The 23507-nt window shown below is 43.0% G+C and overlaps 1 protein-coding gene across 1 annotated transcript in view; it reads left to right on the plus strand.

Annotated features, from left to right (window-relative positions):
* Positions 1-23507, plus strand: part of LOC115105775 (seizure protein 6 homolog) — a 240090-nt gene that overhangs the window by 108339 nt on the left and 108244 nt on the right. Inside the window, exons 2-3 of the mRNA XM_029628147.2 lie at positions 14016-14798; positions 15347-15486. Of these exons, the coding sequence (XP_029484007.2) occupies positions 14016-14798; positions 15347-15486 (923 nt within the window). The remainder of the gene's footprint in view (positions 1-14015; positions 14799-15346; positions 15487-23507) is intronic.

Genomic DNA, 23507 nt, shown 5'->3' on the forward strand with positions numbered 1-23507 from the left:
TACACTGATCCTAGGACTGATTGCCAACAATGATGAAACAGTCTACAGGGAGGAGACAAGAGCCCAGGCGGAGTGGTGCCAGGAAATAACCTCTCCCTCAATATCAACAAAACGAAGGAGCTGATCGTGGACTTCAAGAAACAGAAGAGGGAGCACGGCCCTATCCACATCGACGGGACTGCAGTGGTGAAAAGCTTAATGTTTCTCTGCGGAAACATCACTGACAATGAAATGGCCTAACCAAACAGACAGCGGGGTGAACAAATAGCGGGGTGAAGAAGGTGCAGCAGCGCCTCTTCAACCTCAGAAGGCTGAAGAAATTAGTCTTGGCCCCTAAATCCCTCACAACATTTTACAGATGCACAATTGAGAGCATCCTGTCGGGCTGTATCACCGCCTGGTACGGCAACTGCACCGCCCGCAATCGCAGGGCTCTCCAGAGGGTGGTGCAGTTTGCCCAACGCCCACACAACGTCATACATGCGGTCTGCCATCTGCCCAACGCCCACACGAAGTCATACATGCTGTCTGCCATCTGCCCGGTACACTTAAAACCAGGATTCATAAAACACTTCTCCAGATTGCCAGTGGCCATCGAAGGTGAATATTTGCCCGCTGAAGTCAGTTACAACACCAAACTGTAGTCAGGTTGAGACCCTGGTGAGGACAACGAGCATGCAGATGAGCTTCCCTGAGATGGTTTCTGACGGTTTGTGCAGAAATTATTTGGTTGTGAAACCCCACAGTCTCATCAGCTGTCTGGGTGGCTGGTCTCAGACGATCCCGCAGGTAAAGAAGCCGGATGTGGAGGTCCTGGGCTGCCGTGGTTACATGTGGTCTGTGGTTGTGAGGCCGGTTGGACGAACCGCCAAATTCTCTAAAACAACGTTGGAGGCGGCTTATGGTAGAGAAATTAACATTAAGTTCTCTGCCAACAGCAGTGGTGGACATTTCTGCAGTCAGCATGCCAATTGCACGCCCCTTCAAAACTTGAGACATCTGTGGCATTGTGTTGTGTGACAAAACTGCACATTTTAGAGTGGCCTTTTATTGTTGTTTTAAGATGTTTAGCCTAAAATGACATACCCAAATCGAACTGCCTGTTGCTCAGGATCTGAAGCAAGGATATGCATATTCTTGATACCATTTGAAAGCTAACACTTTGAAGTTTGTGGAAATGTGAAATGAATGTAGGAGAATGTAACACATTAGATCTGGTAAAAGATAATACAAAGAAAAAAACATGCATCTTTTTGTATTTCTCTTCTCTAAATCCAAGAGAAAGACCATCATGTATTATTCTAGTCCAGGCGCAATTTAGATTTTGGTCACTAGATGGCACCAGTGTATTTGAAAAGTTTTAGACATATCCAATGAACCATTGCATTTCTGTTCAAAATGTTGTATCGTGACTGCTCAAATGTGACTAATTAGTTTATTAATACATTTTCTAGTTCATAACTGTACACTCTCCTCAAACAATAGCATGGCATTCTTTCATTGTAATAGCTATTGTAAATTGGACAGTGCAGTTAGATTAACACAAATTTAAGATTTCTGCCACTATCAGATATGTCTATGTCCTGGGAAATGTTCTTGTTGCTTACAACCTCATGCTAATCTCATTAGCCTACATTAGCTCAACCGTCCCACTAGGGACACACAGATCCTGTAGAGGTTTTAACATTCTGAGAACCATATGTTTCCTATAGCTTGGTGAGAGCGTGGTTGCCCTATGGTTATTTTGCATACAACCTTTCCATAATGTTTCCTACAGGTTTCCTATTTAGTCATGTTCTTAAATTATTCATAGAACGTTAAACAACATTTTTCTGTGGGAATTTCAGTACTTCATCAAAACGTTTTCTACAGGTTTCCTCATGGTTCTATTTAAACTCATATTCTCAGGGCGTTCAGAGAACGTTAAGAAACTATGTTCTACTGTGGGAATTTCAGTACTTCAGTTCAATGTTTTATGCAATTTCCCTCATGTTTCTATTTAAAGTAATGTTTTCAAATTGATCAGAGAACGTCAAGAAACAACATTCTTCTGTGGCATTTCAGTAATTCAGCATAAAGTTTTCTGCCAGTTTCTTCATTGTTCTAATTTTTTTTATCCATAAAAACCACAAGAAAACATTAGTAACGTTCAAAGAACGTTGTAAGAATGTAATTTAAAAACATATTTGTTCCGTTCTCAGCATCAACAAAAAAATTATTTCCTCTATCTCGTTAAGTGTGTTCAGGTGTGTTGGCCGCACCCACTAATTGGCCACACCTGATCTTAATGAGTGAACAGCTTTTTTTATGAGTTAAAAAAACATTGGATGGGAGCTCCATCTTGGTGGTGCAGTGGACTAATCTCATGGATAGAGAGCAGATAATCTTGGATTTGAATCTCACTGTTGTCATGCCATAATAAAAAAGGAATGTGTTCGCATGATTTAATGTGCTTGGAGTTCAGAACAGTTAACCTAAGCTAGCAGTGTTGTCAAAGTTATTTAATTACCTTTAAATAACATGTAATTTCTGTCCTCAGAATATTAATAAAACCTCACAGGAGAACTTTCAGAGAACCATAGAAAAACATTCTCAGAACCTCCCTGCAATCTAAAAATGTACATTCCCAGAACAGGCTAAATGTTCACTTCTGTTTTCAGATCGTTTAGAAAATGTTCTGTTTTAACGGTCTGGAAATGTATGGCTTCGTTCCCAGAATCAATAGGAAACCAAAAACGTATGTTCCGACAACTTCCTTGAAACCAAATGTGCTAGCTGGGAACCTCATGATCAATACTGTCAAAATTGTTTTTGTGGAATACACAAGCATAACAATTTAATGGAGCATTAATAATGCATCTGTAACTCTATATGTTTTGGGGTAGAGAGAGAGTTAGCAAAGAGACCGATGAAAAGAGAATTGATGGTTGTTTACTCTACACTGTCACTACATTGTTCCAGTGATGCTTGACTCCATTTGGACATACTGTATTTCAGGCAAGCGTTATAGTCCAGCTCATTTCTTCGAGCCCATCAAAACCTTGTTTATAGACTTAACAATGTTACTCAATTTGACCAGCTATGTCAAATGTAGTATTGTCAAAAATGTGTAAAGAAATCCAATCTTCAAAACAAGTCACAAGGTGGTGTATCTGCTGTACTTCACTTGCACAGTGTACAATTATATTATATTTATCATTGCATCACAGATTCATGCTTTCGAGCTCCCAGGTTGCATGGCTGAAATACGCTCCACAAGAGATTTGCCTTTCTTTCAGTATATGCAGCTCCGTGGCTTACATTGCTGCATTGTGGGGTGCCGTGGCTTCAAAGCAGCCCTGGCTCTGGGATATCTAACTCATTTGCTGTCTGTGTCAACTCCATCCTTTCATCTCTCCCCATGTGAAGAGTGCTCGCAGCTCTCCCGCCTCGTTAAAACAAACTGTCACCCACAGAGCACAAGCTAATTAAAGTGTCAAAACACTCTCTGGATCCTTGTGTGTTTGCACATGGATACACCAGCAATTCAGGACAGAATTCAGCATTGGGAGATGGCTAAATTATCCAGTTCAATATGTTCCATGGAATTCACTTTTTGAATTCTTTGAAGGCAATGATCATGTCATTAGAGCAATTTTATCAGTGGCTTTGTTCAGCGAGTTGAAATTGCCTAGGTAAAATGATTCATTTTCACCATTTGCTGGCTCATGCTCTGAGTTACAGGTTTTGATTGTGTGTGGCTCAGTTGGTAGAGCATGAAGTTTAAAGTGTCAGGGTCGTGGGTTCAATTCCCACAGTGGACAAGAATTACATTTTTTATTAGGATCCCTGTTAGCAATTCCACTTGCAGCAGCTACTCTTCCTGGAGTCCACATAAAATGTGCAAATACATGACAAAGTACAGAACCACATAAGAGTTATAGACTGAGTATACCAAACATTAGGAACACCTTCCTAATAGAGTACCACAGTATGAGTCAGAAAACCTAGCGAGGAAATGGATTCAATTATTTTTCCACCATTCATTTTTTTCTAGACAAAGGCAGTGAGGCTGATATGTAAAGCTTATTAAAGAGCAGTGAAACTATCAAGAGCAGCGTGCGGGTTTCTTTTTTCTCATTCTAGAAACACTTACAATAAGGGCTGTTTCGTGTAGGCTAACTCTGGCATGACGTTTTAATAACCGTGTAAATCTCTCTAGGACTAAGTGACATATATATATATACATACACACACACACACACACACACACACACACACACACACACACACACACACACACATACACACATATATATATATATATATACACATACAGTGGGGCAGAAAAGTATTTAGTCACCCACCACACACACACAAACACACACTGTATCTATATATATATATATATATATATATATATATATATATATGTATGTGTGTGTGTGTGTGTGTGTGTGTGTGTGTATATACGTATATATGTCACTTAGTCCTAGAGAGATTTACACGGTTATTAAAACGTCAGCCAGAGTTAGCCTACACGAAACATAGCTCTTATTTTAAGTGTATACTGTATATATATTTTTGTCTGTATTTTCTGACATAAAAATTAAACACTAATTAGCTGCTTATGTGGCTATCATAAAGAACTACAAATACCATGGTGATCTGGACGAGACTGCCGAATTGAGTTTAAGGTAAGAATTTCTGAATTAATTATCAAATGTTAGCTAAATGTAGTAATTAATAAATTGGCTAAATATCTTTCAATTTACATTACATTCTGTGAACTGTCTTGCGCAAGTTTTAAATTGACACAATACCTGTTTAGCAAAGATTTCAGCTGGAGATGAAGTGCAGGAGCGTGCAGGGATTTGTAGTCTTGCATGATGTCTACTTAGCCCTCCAAACAGCCTCAATTTATTGGGGCATGCACTCTGTGTGGAAAGGTGTTGAAAGAGTCCAAAGGGATGCTAGCCCATGTTGATGCCAATGCTTCCCACAGTTGTCAAGTTGGCTGGATGTCCTTTGGGTGGTGGACTATTCCTAATACACACGGGAAACTGTTGAGTGTGGGAAAACCCAGCAGCGTTGCAGTTCTTGACACAAATCGCTGCACCTGGCACCTACTACCATACCCCGTTCAAATGCACTTACATCTTTTGTCTTGCCTATTCACCCTCTGAATGAATGGCACATACACAATCCATCTATCAATTGTCTCAAGGCTTAATCTACAGTCGTGGCCAAAAGTTGAGAATGACACAAATATACATTTTTACAAAGTTTGCTGCCTCAGTGTCTTTAGATATTTTTTATCAGATATAACTATGGAATAGTGAAGTATAATTACAAGCATTTCATAAGTGTCAAAGGCTTTTATTGGCAATTACATGAAGTTGATGCAAAGAGTCAGTATTTGCAGTGTTGACCCTTCTTTTTCAAGACCTCTGCAATCCGCCCTGGCATGCTGTCAATTAACTTCTGGGCCACATCCTGACTGATGGCAGCTCATTCTTGCATAATCAATGCTTGAAGTTTGTCAGAATATGAGTTTTTGTTTGTCCACCCGCCTCTTGTGGATTGACCACAAGTTCTCAATGGGATTAAGGTCTGAGGAGTTTCCTGGCCATGGACCCAAAATACCGATGTTTTGTTCCCCGAGCCACTTAGTTATCAATTTTGCATTATGGCAAGGTGCTCCACCATGCTGGAAAAGGAATTGTTCATCACCAAACTGTTCCTGGATGGTTGGGAGAAGTTGCTCTCGGAGGATGTGTTGGTACCATTCTTTATTCATGGCTGTGTTCTAAAATTGTGAGTGAGCCCACTCCCTTGGCTGAGAAGCAACCCCACACATGAATGGTGTCAGGATGCCTTACTGTTGGCATGACACAGGACTGATGGTAGCGCTCACCTTGTCTTCTCCGGACAAGCTTTTTTCCGGATACCCCAAACAATTGGAAAGGGGATTCATCAGATAAAATGACTTTACCCCAGCCCTCAGCAGTCCAATCCCTGTACCTTTTGCAGAATATCAGTCTGTCCCTGATGTTTTTCCTGGAGGGGGGGGAGCTGTTGGCCGAGGTTGGAGTAGCCAGAAGGAAGGCATGGCCAGCCGTTGAGAAATGCTTCTTGAAGTTTTCGATTATCATGGATTTATCGGTGGTGACCGTGTTACCTAGCCTCAGTGCAGTGGGCAGCTGGGAGGAGGTGCTATTGTTCTCCATGGACTTCACAGTGTCCCAGAACTTTTTGGAGTTAGAGCTACAGGATGCAAATTTCTGCTTGAAAAAGCTGGCCTTTGCTTTCCTGACTGACTGCGTGTATTGGTTCCTGACTTCCCTGAACAGATGCATATCGCGGGGACTATTCGATGCCATTGCAGTCCGCCACAGAATGTTTTTGTGCTGGTTGAGGGCAGTCAGGTCTGGATTGAACCAGGGGCTATATCTGTTCTTAGTTCTGTATTTTTTGAACGGAACATGTTTATCTAAGATGGGGAGGAAGTTACTTTTAAAGAATGACCAGGCATCCTCAACTGACGGGATGAGGTTAATATCCTTCCAGGATACCCGGGTCAGGTCGATTAGAAAGGCCTGCTCGCAAAAGTGTTTTAGTGAGCGTTTGACAGTGATTAGGGGTGGTCGTTTGACTGCGGACCCGTAGCGGATACAGGCAATGATCGCTGAGATCCTGATTGAAGACAGCGGAGGTGTATTTGGAGGGCCAGTTGGTCAGGATAACGTCTATGAGGGTGCCCTTGTTTACAGATTTAGGGTTGTACCTGGTGGGTTCCTTGATGATTGGTGTGAGATTGAGGGCATCTAGCTTAGATTGTAGGACTGCCGGGGTGTTAAGCATGTCCCAGTTTAGGTCACCTAACAGAACTCTGAAGCTAGATGGGGGGCGATCAATTCACAAATGGTGTCCAGGGCACAGCTGGGAGCTGAGGGGGGTCGGTAGCAGGTGGCAACAGTGAGAGACTTATTTCTGGAGAGATTAATTTTTTTAATTAGAAGTTCGAACTGTTTGGGTATGGACCTGGAAAGTATGACATTACTTTGCAGGCTATCTCTGCAGTAGACTGCAACTCCTCCCCTATCTTGACGGAAAGTGTTATAGTTGGGTATGGAAATCTCAGAATTTTTGGTGGCCTTCCTAAGCCAGGATTCACACACAGCAAGGACATCAGAGTGTGTTAAAGCAGTGAGTAAAACAAACTTATGGAGGAGGCTTCTGATGTTGACATGCATGAAACCAAGGCTTTTTCGATCACAGAAGTCAACAAATGAGGGTGCCTGGGGACATGCAGGGCCTGGGTTTACCTCCACATCACCCGCGGAACAGAGGAGGAGTAGGATGAGGGTGCGGCTAAAGGCTATCAAAACTGGTCGCCTAGAGCGTTGAGGACAAAGAATAAAAGGAGCAGATTTCTGGGCGTGGTAGAATATATTCAGGGCATAATGCGCAGACAGGGGTATGGTGGGGTGCAGGTACAGCGGAGGTAAGCCCAGGCACTGGGTGATGATAAGAGAGGTTGTATCTCTGGACATGTTGGTTGTAATGAATGAGGTCCTCGCATATGTGGGAGGTGGGACAAAGGAGGTATCAGAGGTATGAAGAGTGGAACTAGGGGCTCCATTGTAAACTAAAACAATGATAACTAACCTGAACAACAGTATACAAGGCATATTGACATTTGAGAGAGACATACAGCGAGGCATAAAGTAATCGCAGGTGTTGATTGGGAGAGCTAGCTAAAACAACAGGTGAGACAACAACAGCTAATCAGCTAACACAACAACAGCAGGTAAAATGGCGATGACTAGGCAGAGAGGGTCGGATTAACTACACACGGAGCCTGGGTTCGTGGACATTCCAGTAATGGACAGTCCAGCAGGCATCAGCTATGTAGCCAAGTGATCATAGTGTCCAGGGGGCAGCAGTAGATGGAACAGGGGAGCCGCCACTACGCTAGCGACACAGCGTTTAAAGTTATTAGCCCTGGGCTAGTAGGAGCATCTGCTCCGACGGAGGCAGGATGAAGGCACAGCGGATGGAGTATTCGGCGGCAGACGAAGGATGTACCAGTGACGTACTCAATACGGAAGTTGTCCAATGAAACTGATTAACTAAAGGACTGCTTCACTAGCACAGACTGGAATATGTTCCCGGATTCATCTGATAACATCGAGGAGTTTACCACATCCGTCACAAGCTTCATTAATAGGTGCATCGACTACGTCATCCCCACTGTAACCGTATCTACATATCCCAACCAAAAGCCATGGATTACAGGCAACATACAAACGGCTTCTTTCAAGGAGTGGAACACTGACCCGGACGCTTAGAAGAAATTCTGCTACGACCTCTGACGAGCCATCAAACAGGCAAGGCATATATAGGACTAAGATCGAATCCTACTACGCCGGCTCTGATGCCTGTCAGATGTGGCAGGGCTTGCAAACTATCACAGATTACAAAGGGAAACCCAGTGAGCTGCCCAGTGACCCGAGCCTACCAGACAAGCAACATACCCAGTGACCCGAGCCTACCAGACAAGCTACATACCTAGCTTTCAGGCAAGCAACAATGAACAATGAATGAGAGCACCAGCAGTTCTGGATGATCTCACTCTCCGTAGCAGATGTGAGTTGGACATTTAAACAGGTTATCATTCACAAGGACACACAGACAGACTGATTACCAGGATGCGTACTCAGAGCATGCACTGACCAACTGGTGGGTGCTTTCACTGACATTTTCTACCTCTCCCTGACCAAATCTGTAATACCTGCATGTTTCAGACTGGGAAAAAGGGAGATTCAAATGTGTAGTGGAATGCTTGTCATAGGTCAAGGAGAGCTATATCAAAGTCATGAAGGGCGAATGACTTTATTTGATCTCTTTTTAGTCTGCTGTAGTCCAAAATACACAGCAGTTACTGTGACTACAGGATAATGGATACAATATGAATGAATGGTGCTTCTTATCTATTTCTGTCAATAATTAATGCAAGCGAAGGTAACAAACTAAAGCGCAGCCAACAGTTCAACTTGGGTGCAGTTTTCTGAGTGATAAGTTACAGTTGTGTTCATATGGCTTATCTATTGTGTGAGAGGTGTTGTTTTTATCTGTTTTGCTGGTATGTAAAAGTCTTAATTTTCAAGATTGCACCCCACTGGATGTGTAAATGGTTTATCCTAGTGCTACTGACATGGAGTAAACATGTTTTTGGTTTCTTCCTTCCTCACCTGGTGTCAGTCTCAGTGCTGGTAACTCCATCTGAATGAAAGAAGGTGTTACAGATTATGTTTCTCATCAGTACCAGGATGATTGGATCCCCTGGGTCTCTATCTTTTTCCATCTGAGAAATTTCAAAGCAAATACATTCCTAAAAGATTGGAGTGAGAAATCGTGCCAAGATCTAGAACTGTGAGTCAACATCTCCATTCGAAAGGCTTCAGACTCAGACAGCCCTGCTCACAAAAAGGTGTGCAAACATCCTCATTGACTCTTCACTGTAAAACCTAAAACTACCATCCAGCCTCAGGGAGAGTTAGTATGATCCATAGTACTTTGCGGCAAAGAGTGTGTAGTAACACCTACTGTAGCATCAGTGTCAAGAGGCAAATTCTATTAGGCAGTTAGGTCCTCTGAAGGGAAGCTTGGGTCTGTTTGGAAATGGAATTGCACTCTGACATTGTGATCATTATTATCGACAGAAATAGGATTCTCCTTAGTCATGGCGAGATTACTCACCATTGCTAATCAAGTCCTGGAGGGCTCAGTAAGTGTTCGCTTACATGGCTTTGCCTCAAACTATTTCATTTAGAAAAGCATCTAATGGTGAGAGCTGTGAAGAGTTTCTCTTTTATTTTCCGTGAGGAAAGTGACCGAGTATGTTTACATGCACATTAATAATTCGATATTAATCTGATTATGGCCGAGGACGGCACTAGTCATGTAAACACCGTACTCTGCTTATCTTAAGCGGCGTAAGGTCATAATCGAAGTAACCACATGCCAATTAAAACACCTGGATTTCTGAGCAATCTTTTGAATTATTAGGACAGGTAAACAGCTGAATCGGCGATCCAGTGTTGTATTTGTTCTGGGCATGTGCCAGAACCAGGTAGCACAAGCCTCTCTCTATTATGCACGAGTGAAGTGAGTTTGGAAAAACTGAAAGTATGCATCTTATAAATAGTTTTCACATGCAAACTTTTTATGTCCGAACTCCGAATCAAATAGTCTTCACAAAAATAGAATGGTCACTGTGGTAGAACGCTTATTTGGATTGGCGATTTTCTGCTTTTATCAAAGTCACCATCAGTAGCCTGATTTCAGATGTGACCATGTAAACAGGATCATTAGGGAAATTGCTCTTCTTGCAAAGCATGTAAACATTTTAAACTAACTATTGCATTATTGTGTGCCTATAAACATGCTTATTGAGAGGTTTGACATAAATGTCAAACTTACAGTGGGGCAAAAATGTGTTTAGTCAGCCACCAATTGTGCAAGTTCTCCCACTTAAAAAGATGAGAGAGGCCTGTAATTTTCATAATAGGTACACTTCAACTATGACAGACAAAATGAGGAGAAAAAATCCAGAAAATCACATTGTAGGATTTTTTAATGAATTTATTTGCAAATTATGGTGAAAATAAGTATTTGCTCAATAACAAAAGTTTATCTCAATACTTTGTTATATACCCTTTGTTGGCAATGACAGAGGTCAAACGTTTTCTGTAAGTCTTCACAAGGTGTTCACACACTGTTGCTGGTATTTTGGCCCATTTCTCCATGCAGATCTCCTCTAGAGCAGTGATGTTTTGGGGCTGTTGCTGGGCAACACGGACTTTCAACTCCCTCCAAAGATTTTCTATGGGGTTGAGATCTGGAGACTGGCTAGGCCACTCCAGGACCTTGAAATGCTTCTTATGAAGCCACTCCTTCGTTGCCCAGGCGGTGTGTTTGTGATCATTGTCATGCTGAAAGACCCAGCCACGTTTCATCTTCAATGCCCTTGCTGATGGAAGGAGGTTTTCACTCAAAATCTCACGATACATGGCCCCATTCATTCTTTCCTTTACACGGATCAGTCGTCCTGGTTCCTTTGCAGAAAAACAGCCCCAAAGCATGATGTTTCCACCCCCATGCGTCACAGTAGGTATGGTGGTCTTTGGATGCAACTCAGCATTCTTTGTCCTCCAAACACGAGTTGAGTTTTACCAAAAAGTTATATTTTGGTTTCATCTGACCATATGACATTCTCCCAATCTTCTTCTGGATCATCCAAATGCTCTCTAGCAAACTTCAGATGGGCCTGGACATGTACTGTCTTAAACAGGGGGACACGTCTGGCACTGCAGGATTTGAGTCCCTGACGGCGTAGTGTGTTACTGATGGTAGGCTTTGTTACTTTGGTCCCAGCTCTCTGCAGGTCATTCACTAGGTCCCCCGTGTGGTTTTGAGATTTATGCTCACCGTTCTTGTGATCATTTTGACCCCACAGGGTGAGATCTTGCGTGGAGCCCCAGATTGAGGGAGATTATTAGTGGTCTTGTATGTCTTCCATTTCCTAATAATTGCTCCCACAGTTGATTTCTTCAAACCAAGCTGCTTACCTATTGCAGATTCAGTCTTCCCAGCCTGGTGCAGGTCTACAATTTTGTTTCTGGTGTCCTTTGACAGCTCTTTGGTCTTGGCCATAGTGGTTTGGAGTGTGACTGTTTGAGGTTGTGGACAGATGTCTTTTATACTGATAACAAGTTCAAACAGGTGCCATTAATACAGGTAACAAGTGGAGGACAGAGGAGCCTCTTAAAGAAGAAGTTACAGGTCTGTGAGAGCCAGAAATCTTGCTTGTTTTTAGGTGACCAAATACTTATTTTCCACCATAATTTGCAAATAAATTCATTAAAAATCCTACAATGTGATTTTCTGGATTTTTTTCCTCATTTTGTCTGTCATAGTTGAAGTGTACCTATGATGAAAATTACAGGCCTCTCTCATCCTTTTAAGTGGGAAAACTTGCACAATTGGTGGCTGACTAAATACTTTTTTGCCCCACTGTACATGTAGCCTAGTCTACTATTTATAAACGGTGAACCACCATTCATCTTGTGATACATTTAGACAGAGTAATTAGCACATTTTTCATAATAACAACATCACTCACTTACTTACTTCCTCACTTATACTGTAGCCTACATTCAGTCTACTGAATAGTTGCATCTCTATTTGTCCCCACAGCACGACCATAAGTGATGAAACTGTCAAGGACAATTATTGTAAAAAAATCCCAGGACAAATAACGCAGTTTAACATCAGAGAGCTTTAGGAAGTCCTTAATTTCCAATTCACAGAGGTCCTACTCTGATAAAGGACAAGAGAACTTGTCATTATCACTGCGTACCATAGCAATCCCTGTATACTGCCTGTTGTTTTGGCAGCTGTGTCTGTTTTTGTAGAAAATAACAGTACCTATATAACACAATTTTATAAATGTCCAAAGTGGTTTACCACTACAAGGCTTGTATGTTTTCATGTTTTACTTATTTTTCTGTCATGTGGTTAAATATGCAGTCTGGGATTTTAGGAACGGGCTGCAGGTAGCCTAGATTTCTGGATCAAATCCCCGAGCTGACAAGGTAAAAATCTGTTGTTCTGCCCCTGAACAAGGTAGATAACTCTCTGTTCCTAGGCCATAATTGTGAAATATAATTTGTTCTTTAACTGACTTGCCTAGTTAAATAAAGGTAAAAATATATATTTTTTAAGAACTTTCAAATTCGTAATGTATTGTATGAATTGGAATTTGTAACATATCATACAAATTGCAAAAACAATAAAACATTTTGGGGACCCGTTTTGGCTCATGAGCACTAGTTTCAAAACTACTGTCTGAAATGATACTACTTCAAAACTATTGGAGCATCACTTTAAGGAGTGTGGATCAAGCAGTGTGTCTGTGTGTGTGTGCACACTAGGGGTAATCTACATCCTGAAAGTCATCCTATCCTTCAGCTGGAGTCTGTCCTTTAGAAAACTTGTGTCTTTTAATATTTTATCCCAGAAGTCAGATGAATATTTCTCAATTTTCTTGACTCTTTTTGGCTGTGATTGCAACGCTTGTCTTCGATAATGAACACTCATGCTGACATGCTGCAGCCTTCACAGTGAGGACTGTCATTATTCATCTGTCACATAACCATTTAAAGGCCTCCCATATACTAATGGAGATAAATGTAGAAGAGATGAAAGACAATCATGTTGTTGCTCATAATTCACCCTGAGAGACATCCTCTGGTGTCTTTTGACACTAAAGTTGTCATTCTGGCAAAAATAAAGCCACTTTCAAAAGCACTGATAATTTCCCTCTATAATTCTTGAGAGCAAGTAGACTGAACACTGGTTTTGGCTTCTTATAGAAATACTGTATGAGAGCAATTTGGAGCTTTCATCATCAGCCCTCCCCTTCTTGAATTTAGCACCCATACCCCGGGGCTTCCTGATTACATTTCAACTGCTGCAGGTGGGAATAATTACTCTCTAAGGCTCAGCCATTATTATATTTGGTAATCATCACGAGAAATTCAGAGCAAAATCTTTACTTTGGATAATTGGAGGAAGGAGGAATAAAGGTATTCAAATGAATCATCAAAGGGTTATCATGAGAGGTTTTTCCTAAAGGGCCTCATGACAATATGTCTACAGTGGTAGTTAACTCATCTGGGTTTTTATTGTTCACTAGCCACTGCACTTAACCTTCTATCTAACATGATATCCATTCATAATGCTCCTTAGATCCTGGTAAGTGACAGTCCCTAGCCCTAGACTAAAGAACAGATTTAGCAATTACAGCAGAGCCATATATCATGCATCCAATTTAGATTTTTGTAATAAAAAAAATATATTTTCTATGCTATGTTATATTTAGGAATCATGTTCTCTGATATTTGTTGTCTTCTGGTATGCTCTAATATCTATATGTTGTCTGTGTCTCTCTCCATTGTCTTCTCTAGAAAATGTCAATGCTGTGGGCCAGAGAAGAGTGGAGTCAGACAGCGGAGCCTTCACACACTCCCCCACACAGGACACAGTGAGTGAGATCAACCATTTCACCACAGCATCCACCATGAACGTCCCTAACCACCGGCCCGTCTTCAGAGGCTTCGCCCTCCATGAACACCTGCTGACTAAAAACTTCCAGGGGGACCAGCAGTTCTTCACAGACCATGGAGATGTGGCAGGACATCCTACAATGCCTGGCTCTGTTTCCACTCTTGAGGCAGGAGACGCTTCGACTCGCCTCGTGCAACATGAGGACACCCCTGCCTTCTCTGACATAGCCACTACTGCCACGGTGGCTACCACAACCCCCCTCACCAGCTCTGCTCCTACAACCCCGGGGCTACTGGTGAGCATGGCTCAGAAGGACAAGCCAGCCGAGGACAGGGCCAGGGAGGCAGAGAAGGTGACAGTGACCACAGACTCCCTGACCACCCCTGTAGTGGCAAACACTGCCCCTACAGTCAGTGGCCTCAGACCCAATGTCCCCCCCTCCCCGAATGGAAGTCTCCATAGTCAGAGGGCAGTTGTCACGGAGACCACCGTGGCACCCCCTGTGCTGACCACCTCAGTGAGGGTGGAGAAAGGGGAGTCCGAGGAACCAGGGGTAAAGAACAGGACAGGCCCTGGCATCCAGCTCACCAAACTGACCGCAGCATCCACAGGAGAGGTGGATGAGGGAACCACCACCACAACCATCATCACAACCACCACCATTACCACCATGCAGACACCAGGTACCTTCTATTTCTATTGGTCTCATATGAATATAGAGTGAAACTAGAAGTATGTAAATCCAGTTGCATCTAATTGGCAAATACAGCTTTTCTGTAATGACTATGGCTTAGGAGAAGCAGCATTAATACAGGAATCATCAAATCACTTAACCTATCAACCTAACTGCCTCTCACGAACAGTGTTTAGTCAGACTGTAGTCAGAGTTTTGTACAGCCAGGCAGGAACAGCATCTGAGAAGGCTAGTCAGTGTTCCTCATCCTTCCATGGTGACTTCTCCCAGTAATCCGGCACCCAGGATCACGAAGCTGATCATGCATCAAACCGATATGCCAAGGCTGGCTCCACCTGATCTGTGCTGCCTGGCTGTCCTGTCCAGTGGGTCTAGAAGGCTGAGGGGCTGTGTGATAGCCGGGCCCTGGCTGTGAGGCAGAAAACCTGGGGAGTTAATGAGGGGGTTAGAGGGCCACTGAAACACAGATGGGCTGTCAGAAAGGGATCAGTCGCCTGGGAAGAGGGATCAATTGTATTTCTCTCTCTTCTGTGCCAGGTCCCTGCACTGTGAATTTCACTGACCCAGAGGGTCACATTGAGATTCCACAGCTGCATTCCTCAGCTTCGTCGCCTGACCCTGGAGTGGACTGCACCTACGTGCTGACCGTCTACCTGGGATACGGGATTGAAGTACAGGTCAGTGAAGACAGGATACTGTCTATGTTGTCGCTTTTATGGGGTTCACACTTCTCAATGTTTTAATGAAAGCTTGCTCAGTGTAAACATTAATGGCAATGATAGGAGGGCTATTATGTGCAGCTGTTTTTTGCAGTTGTGTTGCTGGACACATTGTTTCAGCCCCACAGTCCTCTCTCACTCTTTCTTCCCTACCTTAATTCAATCTAATTATCTACGGAGTAATCATGGCTGTCGCTAGAGCCAGAGGCTTTGATGAAGTGCGTTGCACCTTTATGCTATTTTCAGATGCCCAAACGTATCTGTTGGAATCTCAAACTAACAGAACACTTCAGCTTGCTCATGAAGCAAATACCAACATCTATGAATTTCTGCCATTACAAAGCCTGGAGCTTCAGATGACTTCAAAGGAAAATAGAATTGAAGAAATAAACTGTGCTTCAGGTATCTTTCTTGTGACCGAGCAACTTCAAAATAAAACCATCATGTCGATCCTGAAAATGTTCTCTTGGAATGGTAAGGGAACAAAAAAAAATCATCAGGGCTCTTATTTGCTTGTTGTGGTTCTATCCATTAATGTGGAACTTGTTATCCTTGTGCTGTCCCGTCAACAGTCCAACCACAATCAATACAGAGACGGAACCAGGGACATCACTGCATTGCGAAATGTTTAGTCAGATGTCATTTCATAATTCATCTATTTAGACACAATGGCCGACATTTTTTTTTAACGAAAGCATAGTTAAAAGATAAACCCAGTTCCATTTGCTAGCAGGCATTCAGAGGGCCCTTACTTTGTATGCATCTCTTTCACTGGTCTTTGGCTGCAACCAACCAGTGTTTATCTATGGAAGCAGGCATCATTCATTACTTTCTCCAGGGAAGGGATGGTGCATCTCTTTCCCCCACCAAAAAGAATCATAAGTTACTTTTAGAAGTTATATTTATGTATGTGGAGCCTACATTAGAATGGGTCGAAATGCATTTAGATTCATTTATTTTCCCAGACATTATTTAAGAAACAAATACTGTATATACTTCTACTGTATTGCCTCAACTGTAATATCCATATGGTCATTTCTGTATTGAAGTAGCTTCATTGATTGATTGTCAAATATATTTCTCTTCACAGTCCCCATTGTGCCATAAGGTGTTCTTTTATCTGGTTTTTGAATCTGGTTTGATTGCTAGCATGAATAACCGGGGGTGGCACAGAGTTCGTTACGCAATACTGTGCGTTTCCCAGCTTCTGTTCTGGACCTGGGGACTGTGAAGAGACCTCTGGCTGCATGTATTGTGTGTCAACTGCTTGCACAGACAGTTCAGTACCTTCAACACCTCGCACAAAGACCAATAATGATGCAGTCAATCTCTCCTCAACTTTGAGCCAGGAGAGATTGACATGTATGTTACTGACATCTAAGTGCAATACGTGCTACTCTGTTCTGGAACAACTGCAATGTACCTACAGTATGTCCCTCTTTGCCGCACATGACCACCAACTGGACAGTAGTCCAAGTGCGACAAAACTAGGCCTGTAGGACCGGTCTGGTTGGCAGATGTCAAGAAAGCATAGCAACGCCTTACCATGGACAGACCTTGTCCCATTTTAGCAGTTTAAACACTTCTGGGAGATTCTGGAGCGGAGCCTGAGACAGTGTTTTCCATCACCATCAACAAAACACCAAATTATGGAATTTCTTGTTGAAGAATGATGTCGCATCACTTCAATAGAGTTCCAGACACTTGTAGAATCTATGCCAAAGTGCATTGAAGATGTTCTGGCGGTGTTATGTTGGTGTTTCCTTTATTTTGGCAGTTACACATATTTCACAATATATTCTTCATACATTGCATGATGCAATACAAACTGTGCATTTTATATCATTCATATAATTTTGTCTCATGTAAATGGACCAATTTGAATTAAAAGTAAACTGCTTTAGCTATAGTTGCATACTGTTGCAGTTTCCAGTAATTGTTTAGTCTCTGGTGGTGTTCCTTGTACCTGGTTCAGTAGCCATGACTGTAGTAGTGTATTTTCTATGACTTCGGGCTCGATTCAATCCGTATCGCAGATGTATCGTGGAATTGTCATGTTATAGCTAGTGGTGTAAAGTACTTTAAAGTATTTTTTCTTTAAGTCATTTTTGGGGGTCTCTGTACTTTACGATTTATATTTTTGACAACTTGTACTTAACTACATTCCTAAGGAAAATCATTTTTACTGCATACATTTTCCCTGACACACAAAAGTACTTGTTACATTTCAAATACTTAGCATGACAGGAAAACAGTCCAATTCAAGCACTTCTCACGAGAACATCCCTGGTCATCCCTACTGCCTCTGGTGGACTCATTTACGGATAACCAGGGGCACACTCCAACACTCAATTACAAATGAAGCACTTTGTGTTTAACAAAGAACAATTGTTGGGTCTGGTTTATAAAGAATGTGAAATGATTACTACTTCTACTTTTGATGCTTAAGTATATTTAAAACCAAATTCTTTTAGACTTTTACTAAAGTAGGATTTTGCTAGGTGTGACGACCCTCCCACTCTGTCTGCCGTATTCTCTCTGTTATTTCCTTATTAGGATGCTGGTGGGCGGAGTTGGGAGGGTCGTCAGCTACATGGGAAACACCTGGGCCCGGTGTCTCCCAGGATAAATACACCACTTCCCCATTCATGGAGGAGACTCTCTCCATGCAGACACCCTCTGTAGATTGTGTTGTGGTTCTTGATGGCCGTTTATTTGTTTGTTTGCTTTGGCACCTTTCATCACCCTGCATTATCACATTCACGCATGCAAAACACTCACTTACACTACTGATTACTGATTACACACACCATTGTATATTATATTTATTTGCTTTAGTTAATAAATATATATCTTTCTACTCATTATCTCCACGTTGTCTCCCTTTGTTACGGGCTTTGAGCCGGTTCGTGACAAGTGGGGGCTCGTCCGGGATATTTGAACTATTGGTTTGGGAGACCGTGGAGGTACGTGTTTGGTTTGCATATTTTGTTTGAGTTTGATAGGCCCAGTATTGGTTGCCTTTTGTTGTTTGGTTTGTGTGCTGTGTTGGAGAGACTATAATGGTTAGTTTCCAGGCCCTGCCTAGCCTGAACTCTTGTTCTACTTTCTGTTGGGACATCAGTCTGAGGTGAGTAGTCTGCTGTGTACCTCGGTGGGAGATTTGGGTAGGGTAGTGAAACTTGCTACCCGGAGCTATAGCCTTTTTCCCCTGATAGGTTTAGCGACGTGTTTCATTTTTTGGAATATGTTGGGCATGGTTAATGTTTGTTATTTTTGTGTGGTGTCTGTGGACTGAGCAGTTGTCTCGGGGGCACATCCGTGGCTTGGTGGAATTTTTCCAGCATGCTGGGGAGTTCTATTTCCTTGCCAGCGGGCTACAGTGCGTAAATTCCCACCGCAAATCTGCACGAAGACTAGGGTTGAGTTATTGTAGGTTTTGGGGAAGCTCCGTATCCATCTCTCTTCTGTGGTACTCAGGGTGATTATAATTCTCGGGTTGTGGTCTGGTGTGCTCAGCAGAAGGGAAGAGCCAGAATTTTTTTTTTTGTGTGATTATGGCGTCTTATGTAGATAAGTTCATTCGCTCTCCATCAGAGGAATTGTTAGATTTAGGTACTAAAGAACAGCTGTTGAAGGTCGCGGAACACTACAAGGTTGAGATTAGTGATAAACGTCTAAAGAATTCTATTAGGTTGATATTGAAGGCCAATCTGATGGAGAGTGGTATTCTAGAAGTTACCACCGGGCCAGCCTCTGCTGAGGATTTGTCGTCTCCCATAACGTTACAATGGCCATTCCATCGGTTAGTCCTAGTAGCCTTCTTTTTGAACAGCAGAAAGAACTGCTTTTGTTACAGCTAGAGCATGATCGTGAGAAGCTAGAGCATGATCATGTAAAATATGAAAAGGAATTGGCATTTAAACAAGATATGGAGCGTGCTAAAATCAAGTTGCAACAAGAACGTATAGATTTGGTTAGGGAAGGAAAGATCTCAGGGGAGAGTTTGTTTTGGGAAGGTGTCCCAGATTTACCTAGGGGTAGTTCCGCTTTTGGTCGTGCCCCAGAGACATTTGATATTGTTGGGAACTTACGGTTATTGCCTCGGTTTAATGAAAGGGACCCGAGACATTCTTTTCGTTGTTTGAGCGGGTTGCTGACGCTAGGAGTTGGCCTGATTCTGACCGCACTTTAATGTTGCAGTGTGTGCTGACTGGTAAAGCGCAGGAAGCATATTCAGCTCTTAGTGTACACGATAGTGCCAGTTATGATAAAGTTAAAACAGCTGTGTTACAGATTTATGAATTGGTCCCTGAGGCTTACCGCCAACGATTTAGAACTTTAAAAAGGGATGATAACCAGACTCATGTTGAGTTTGCGCGACAGTTGTCTTTACAGTTTAATCGCGGGTGTTCCGCCTCTGCAGTTGTGACTTTCCAAGGGCTGTGTGATCTGATTATGTTAGAGCAATTTAAGGACACAATTCCTGATCGTATTGCCACGTATATTAATGAACAGAAAGTAAAGACCTAGTGCCAGTGAAGATCCTGAGAGACACAGGTGCCTCTGAATCATTTGTGTTGGAGTCTGTGTTACCCTTTTCTGCTGAGACTGATTCGGGGAATAGTGTTCTAATTAGGGGAATAGGTTTGAACACTCTGTCAGTTCCATTGCATAAACTGATGTTGGATTGTGGGCTGGTGAAGGGTGAAGTTGTTGTGGGTGTGCGTCCTTCGTTGCCTATTGGGGGTATCGATGTTATCCTTGGGAATAACTTGGCTGGTGAGCGTGTATGGCCTGTCGTGTTTCCATCTCTAGTGGTTTCCACTAAGCCGTCATTTGTTGGGATTCCTGATGAGAGTGTACAGAGTTTCCCAGAGGTGTTCTCTGCGTGTGCAGTGACACGTTCTATGAGCCGTGGCGAACTGGTCACTGCGCCGACTAATGATAATAATACAAAGTATGTCACTGTTTTCCCTGTTATCCCGTTATCTGTAACCCGCTCAGATCTAATCAATGCGCAACGGGATGACCCCACGTTGGAAGAGTTGCGTGATCAAATTGTGCCTATAGAACAGTTGGGAGATGTCGCCCATGGCTATTTTCTCCAAGAGGATGTCCTGATGAGAAAGTGGGTGTCTCATGATAGTGTTTTTCTGGGGGAGGCAATTAGTCAGGTTGTTGTACCAGTTAAGCTTCGTAAGTTGGTGTTGGAAACTTCTCACAGCGACGTGGCTGGACATATGGGGGTGAGGAAAACCTACAATCGCATATTAAGACATTTCTTTTGGCCTAGATTAAAGAGGGATGTTTCTGATTTTATCAAAACTTGTCACACCTGTCAATTAACTGGTAAGCCTAATCAAGCTATTAAACCAGTACCATTGTTTCCTATTCCTGTACTCAGCCAACCTTTTGAGTATCTGATTATTGACTGTGTGGGTCCTCTGCCTCGTTCTAAAAGGGTAGTAGTTACCTGTTCACTGTGATGTGTCAGACCACTAGGTTTCCTGCTGCCTATCCTCTCCGATCTATCACGACTAAATCGGTGTTAAAAGCTTTGACTCAGTTTCTCTCATTGTTTGGAATCCCTAAGGTCATTCAGAGTGATCAAGGATCTAATTTTACCTCTAATCTGTTTGGTCAGGTTCTTCAACAGCTCCATATTAAACACAATTTGTCTAGCGCCTATCACGCGCAAAGTCAAGGAGCACTGGAACGTTTCCATCAAACACTAAAGTCTTTGTTGAGAGCTTATTGTACTGAGATGGATAAGGATTGGGAGGAGGGGTTGCCTTGGTTACTGTTAGCTGCTAGGGAAGTTTCACAGGAGAGCACAGGTTTCAGTCCAAATGACCTTGTGTTTGGACATAGGGTGCGTGGACTTTTATCTGTTCTCCAGGATGACTGGAAGTCTCCCGAGCCTCCTCAGTCCCTGTTATCGTATGTGTGTGATTTCCGGCGACGGCTGTATGCCGCTTGTGAAATGGCTAAAGAGAAGTTATCATCTTCACAGGAGAGGATGAAGGGCATATTTGATCGCCGAACTGAGCCTCGTCACTTTAGTCCAGGTGACCAGGTTCTTGCTCTGCTGCCAATTGTTGGTTCTCCTTTTCAAGCCAAGTTTCAAGGTCCATATACAGTGGTGCGCCAGTGCACTGAGCAAAATTATCTAGTTGCCACTCCAGAACGGAGGAAAGCACACCAGCTGTGCCATGTAAATCTGTTAAAACCCTATTATGCACGTTCCTCTGAGACTGAACAGTGGGATTCTACAGAGGACGGTAAACCTGTTCTTTTGGCTGATACCGTTGTTTCCTTGGGTTCTTGTCGTGCTAGATCTGTGCATGAGGAGGAAGATGTTCCTGGTCCTGACGATTGTATATTGCAGGGTAGATTGAAAAATTCAGAAACACTGGATATTTTAGACAGTCTTCTCACTCACCTACCTGTTGATGGGCGGAAAGAGATAGTTGGTCTGATTCAGAGATTTCCAGGTTTGTTTTCTGATACACCTACACGTACAAACTTAATAGAACATGATATTGACATTGGAGGTGCTGACCCCATTCGTCAGCGCTTCTATAGAGTTTCTTCAGAGAAACTACGTTGTCTGGATGCTGAGGTCAAGTACATGCTGGAGAGTAAGATAGCAGAGCCTTCTTTCTCCAGTTGGGCTTCTCCCTGTATCTTGGTCAGTAAACCGGATGGAACAAACCGTTTTTGTACGGACTACCGTAAGGTAAACAGTGTCACAAAACCAGATTCATTTCCTCTTCCTCGGATGGAGGACTGTGTTGATCAAGTCGGTGCAGCTAAGTTTGTGAGCAAATTTGACCTGTTAAAAGGCTATTGGCAGGTGCCACTGACGAGTAGGGCACGTGAAATCTCTGCCTTTATTACACCCTTTGGTCTGTACTCGTATTCAGTTATGAGTTTCGGTCTGCGCAATGCACCTGCCACTTTTCAGCGACTTATGAACAGGGTTGTCGCCGGTCTTACCGGGTGCGCTGTTTATTTGGACGATGTAGTGATCTATGCAGATACTTGGGAAGAACATCTGTCCCGTATTCAAGCCTTGTTCGAACGTCTGGCTGCGGGTCGCCTCACAATCAATCTGGCAAAATGTGAGTTTGCTCAGGCGACCGTTACATACCTTGGAAAAATGGTTGGGCAGGGTGAAGTGCGTCCTGTTCGGGCTAAAGTGGTGGCTATTGATGCTTTTCCACCACCAACTACTAAAAAGGAAGCGCTAGCATTAATTTGGGCACTACAACACTTCGAAGTGTATGTCGGGTCGGGGGTAGTACCTATTGTGGTCTACACCGACCATAACCCCCTCACTTTTTTGAGGTCCATGATGTGTCCAAACCAGAGGATAATGCGATGGTGTTTATTTTTACAATCATTCCATCTCGATGTGAGGCACATCCGGGGGACTGAAAACGTGATTGCTGATGCGCTCTCTCGTGCGCCCTGTTCCTAATGTTTACGTGACTGACCATTGTTTCGTATTGTCATGTTCTCTCTGTCCTGTATGCTCCCTCCTGGTCTTGTTTTCTTCTTTCCTCTTAAATGTTGCTTCCTGTGCGAAGGTCGCTGAGGTCTGGGGAGGAGGTTGGCTGGGGCAAATTGTAAGTGTGAAAACGTAAACCCTCATCAATTTGTGGCGCAGAAGCTGTGTAAATTTGGAACTTAGAGACTGGTATTTTGTTCCGGGGTCCTTGTTGGTCCCCGGTTTTATGGGGGGGGGATGTGACGACCCTCCCACTCTGTCTGCCGTATTCTCTCTGTTATTTCCTTATTAGGATGCTGGTGGGTGGAGTTGGGAGGGTCGTCAGCTACATGGGAAACACCTGGGCCCGGTGTCTCCCAGGATAAATACACCACTTCCCCATTCATGGAGGAGACTCTCTCCATGCAGACACCCTCTGTAGATTGTGTTGTGGTTCTTGATGGCCGTTTATTTGTTTGTTTGC

The sequence above is a fragment of the Oncorhynchus nerka genome, linkage group LG22 (assembly GCF_034236695.1).
Source record: "Oncorhynchus nerka isolate Pitt River linkage group LG22, Oner_Uvic_2.0, whole genome shotgun sequence".
NCBI classification, from domain to species: domain Eukaryota; kingdom Metazoa; phylum Chordata; class Actinopteri; order Salmoniformes; family Salmonidae; genus Oncorhynchus; species Oncorhynchus nerka.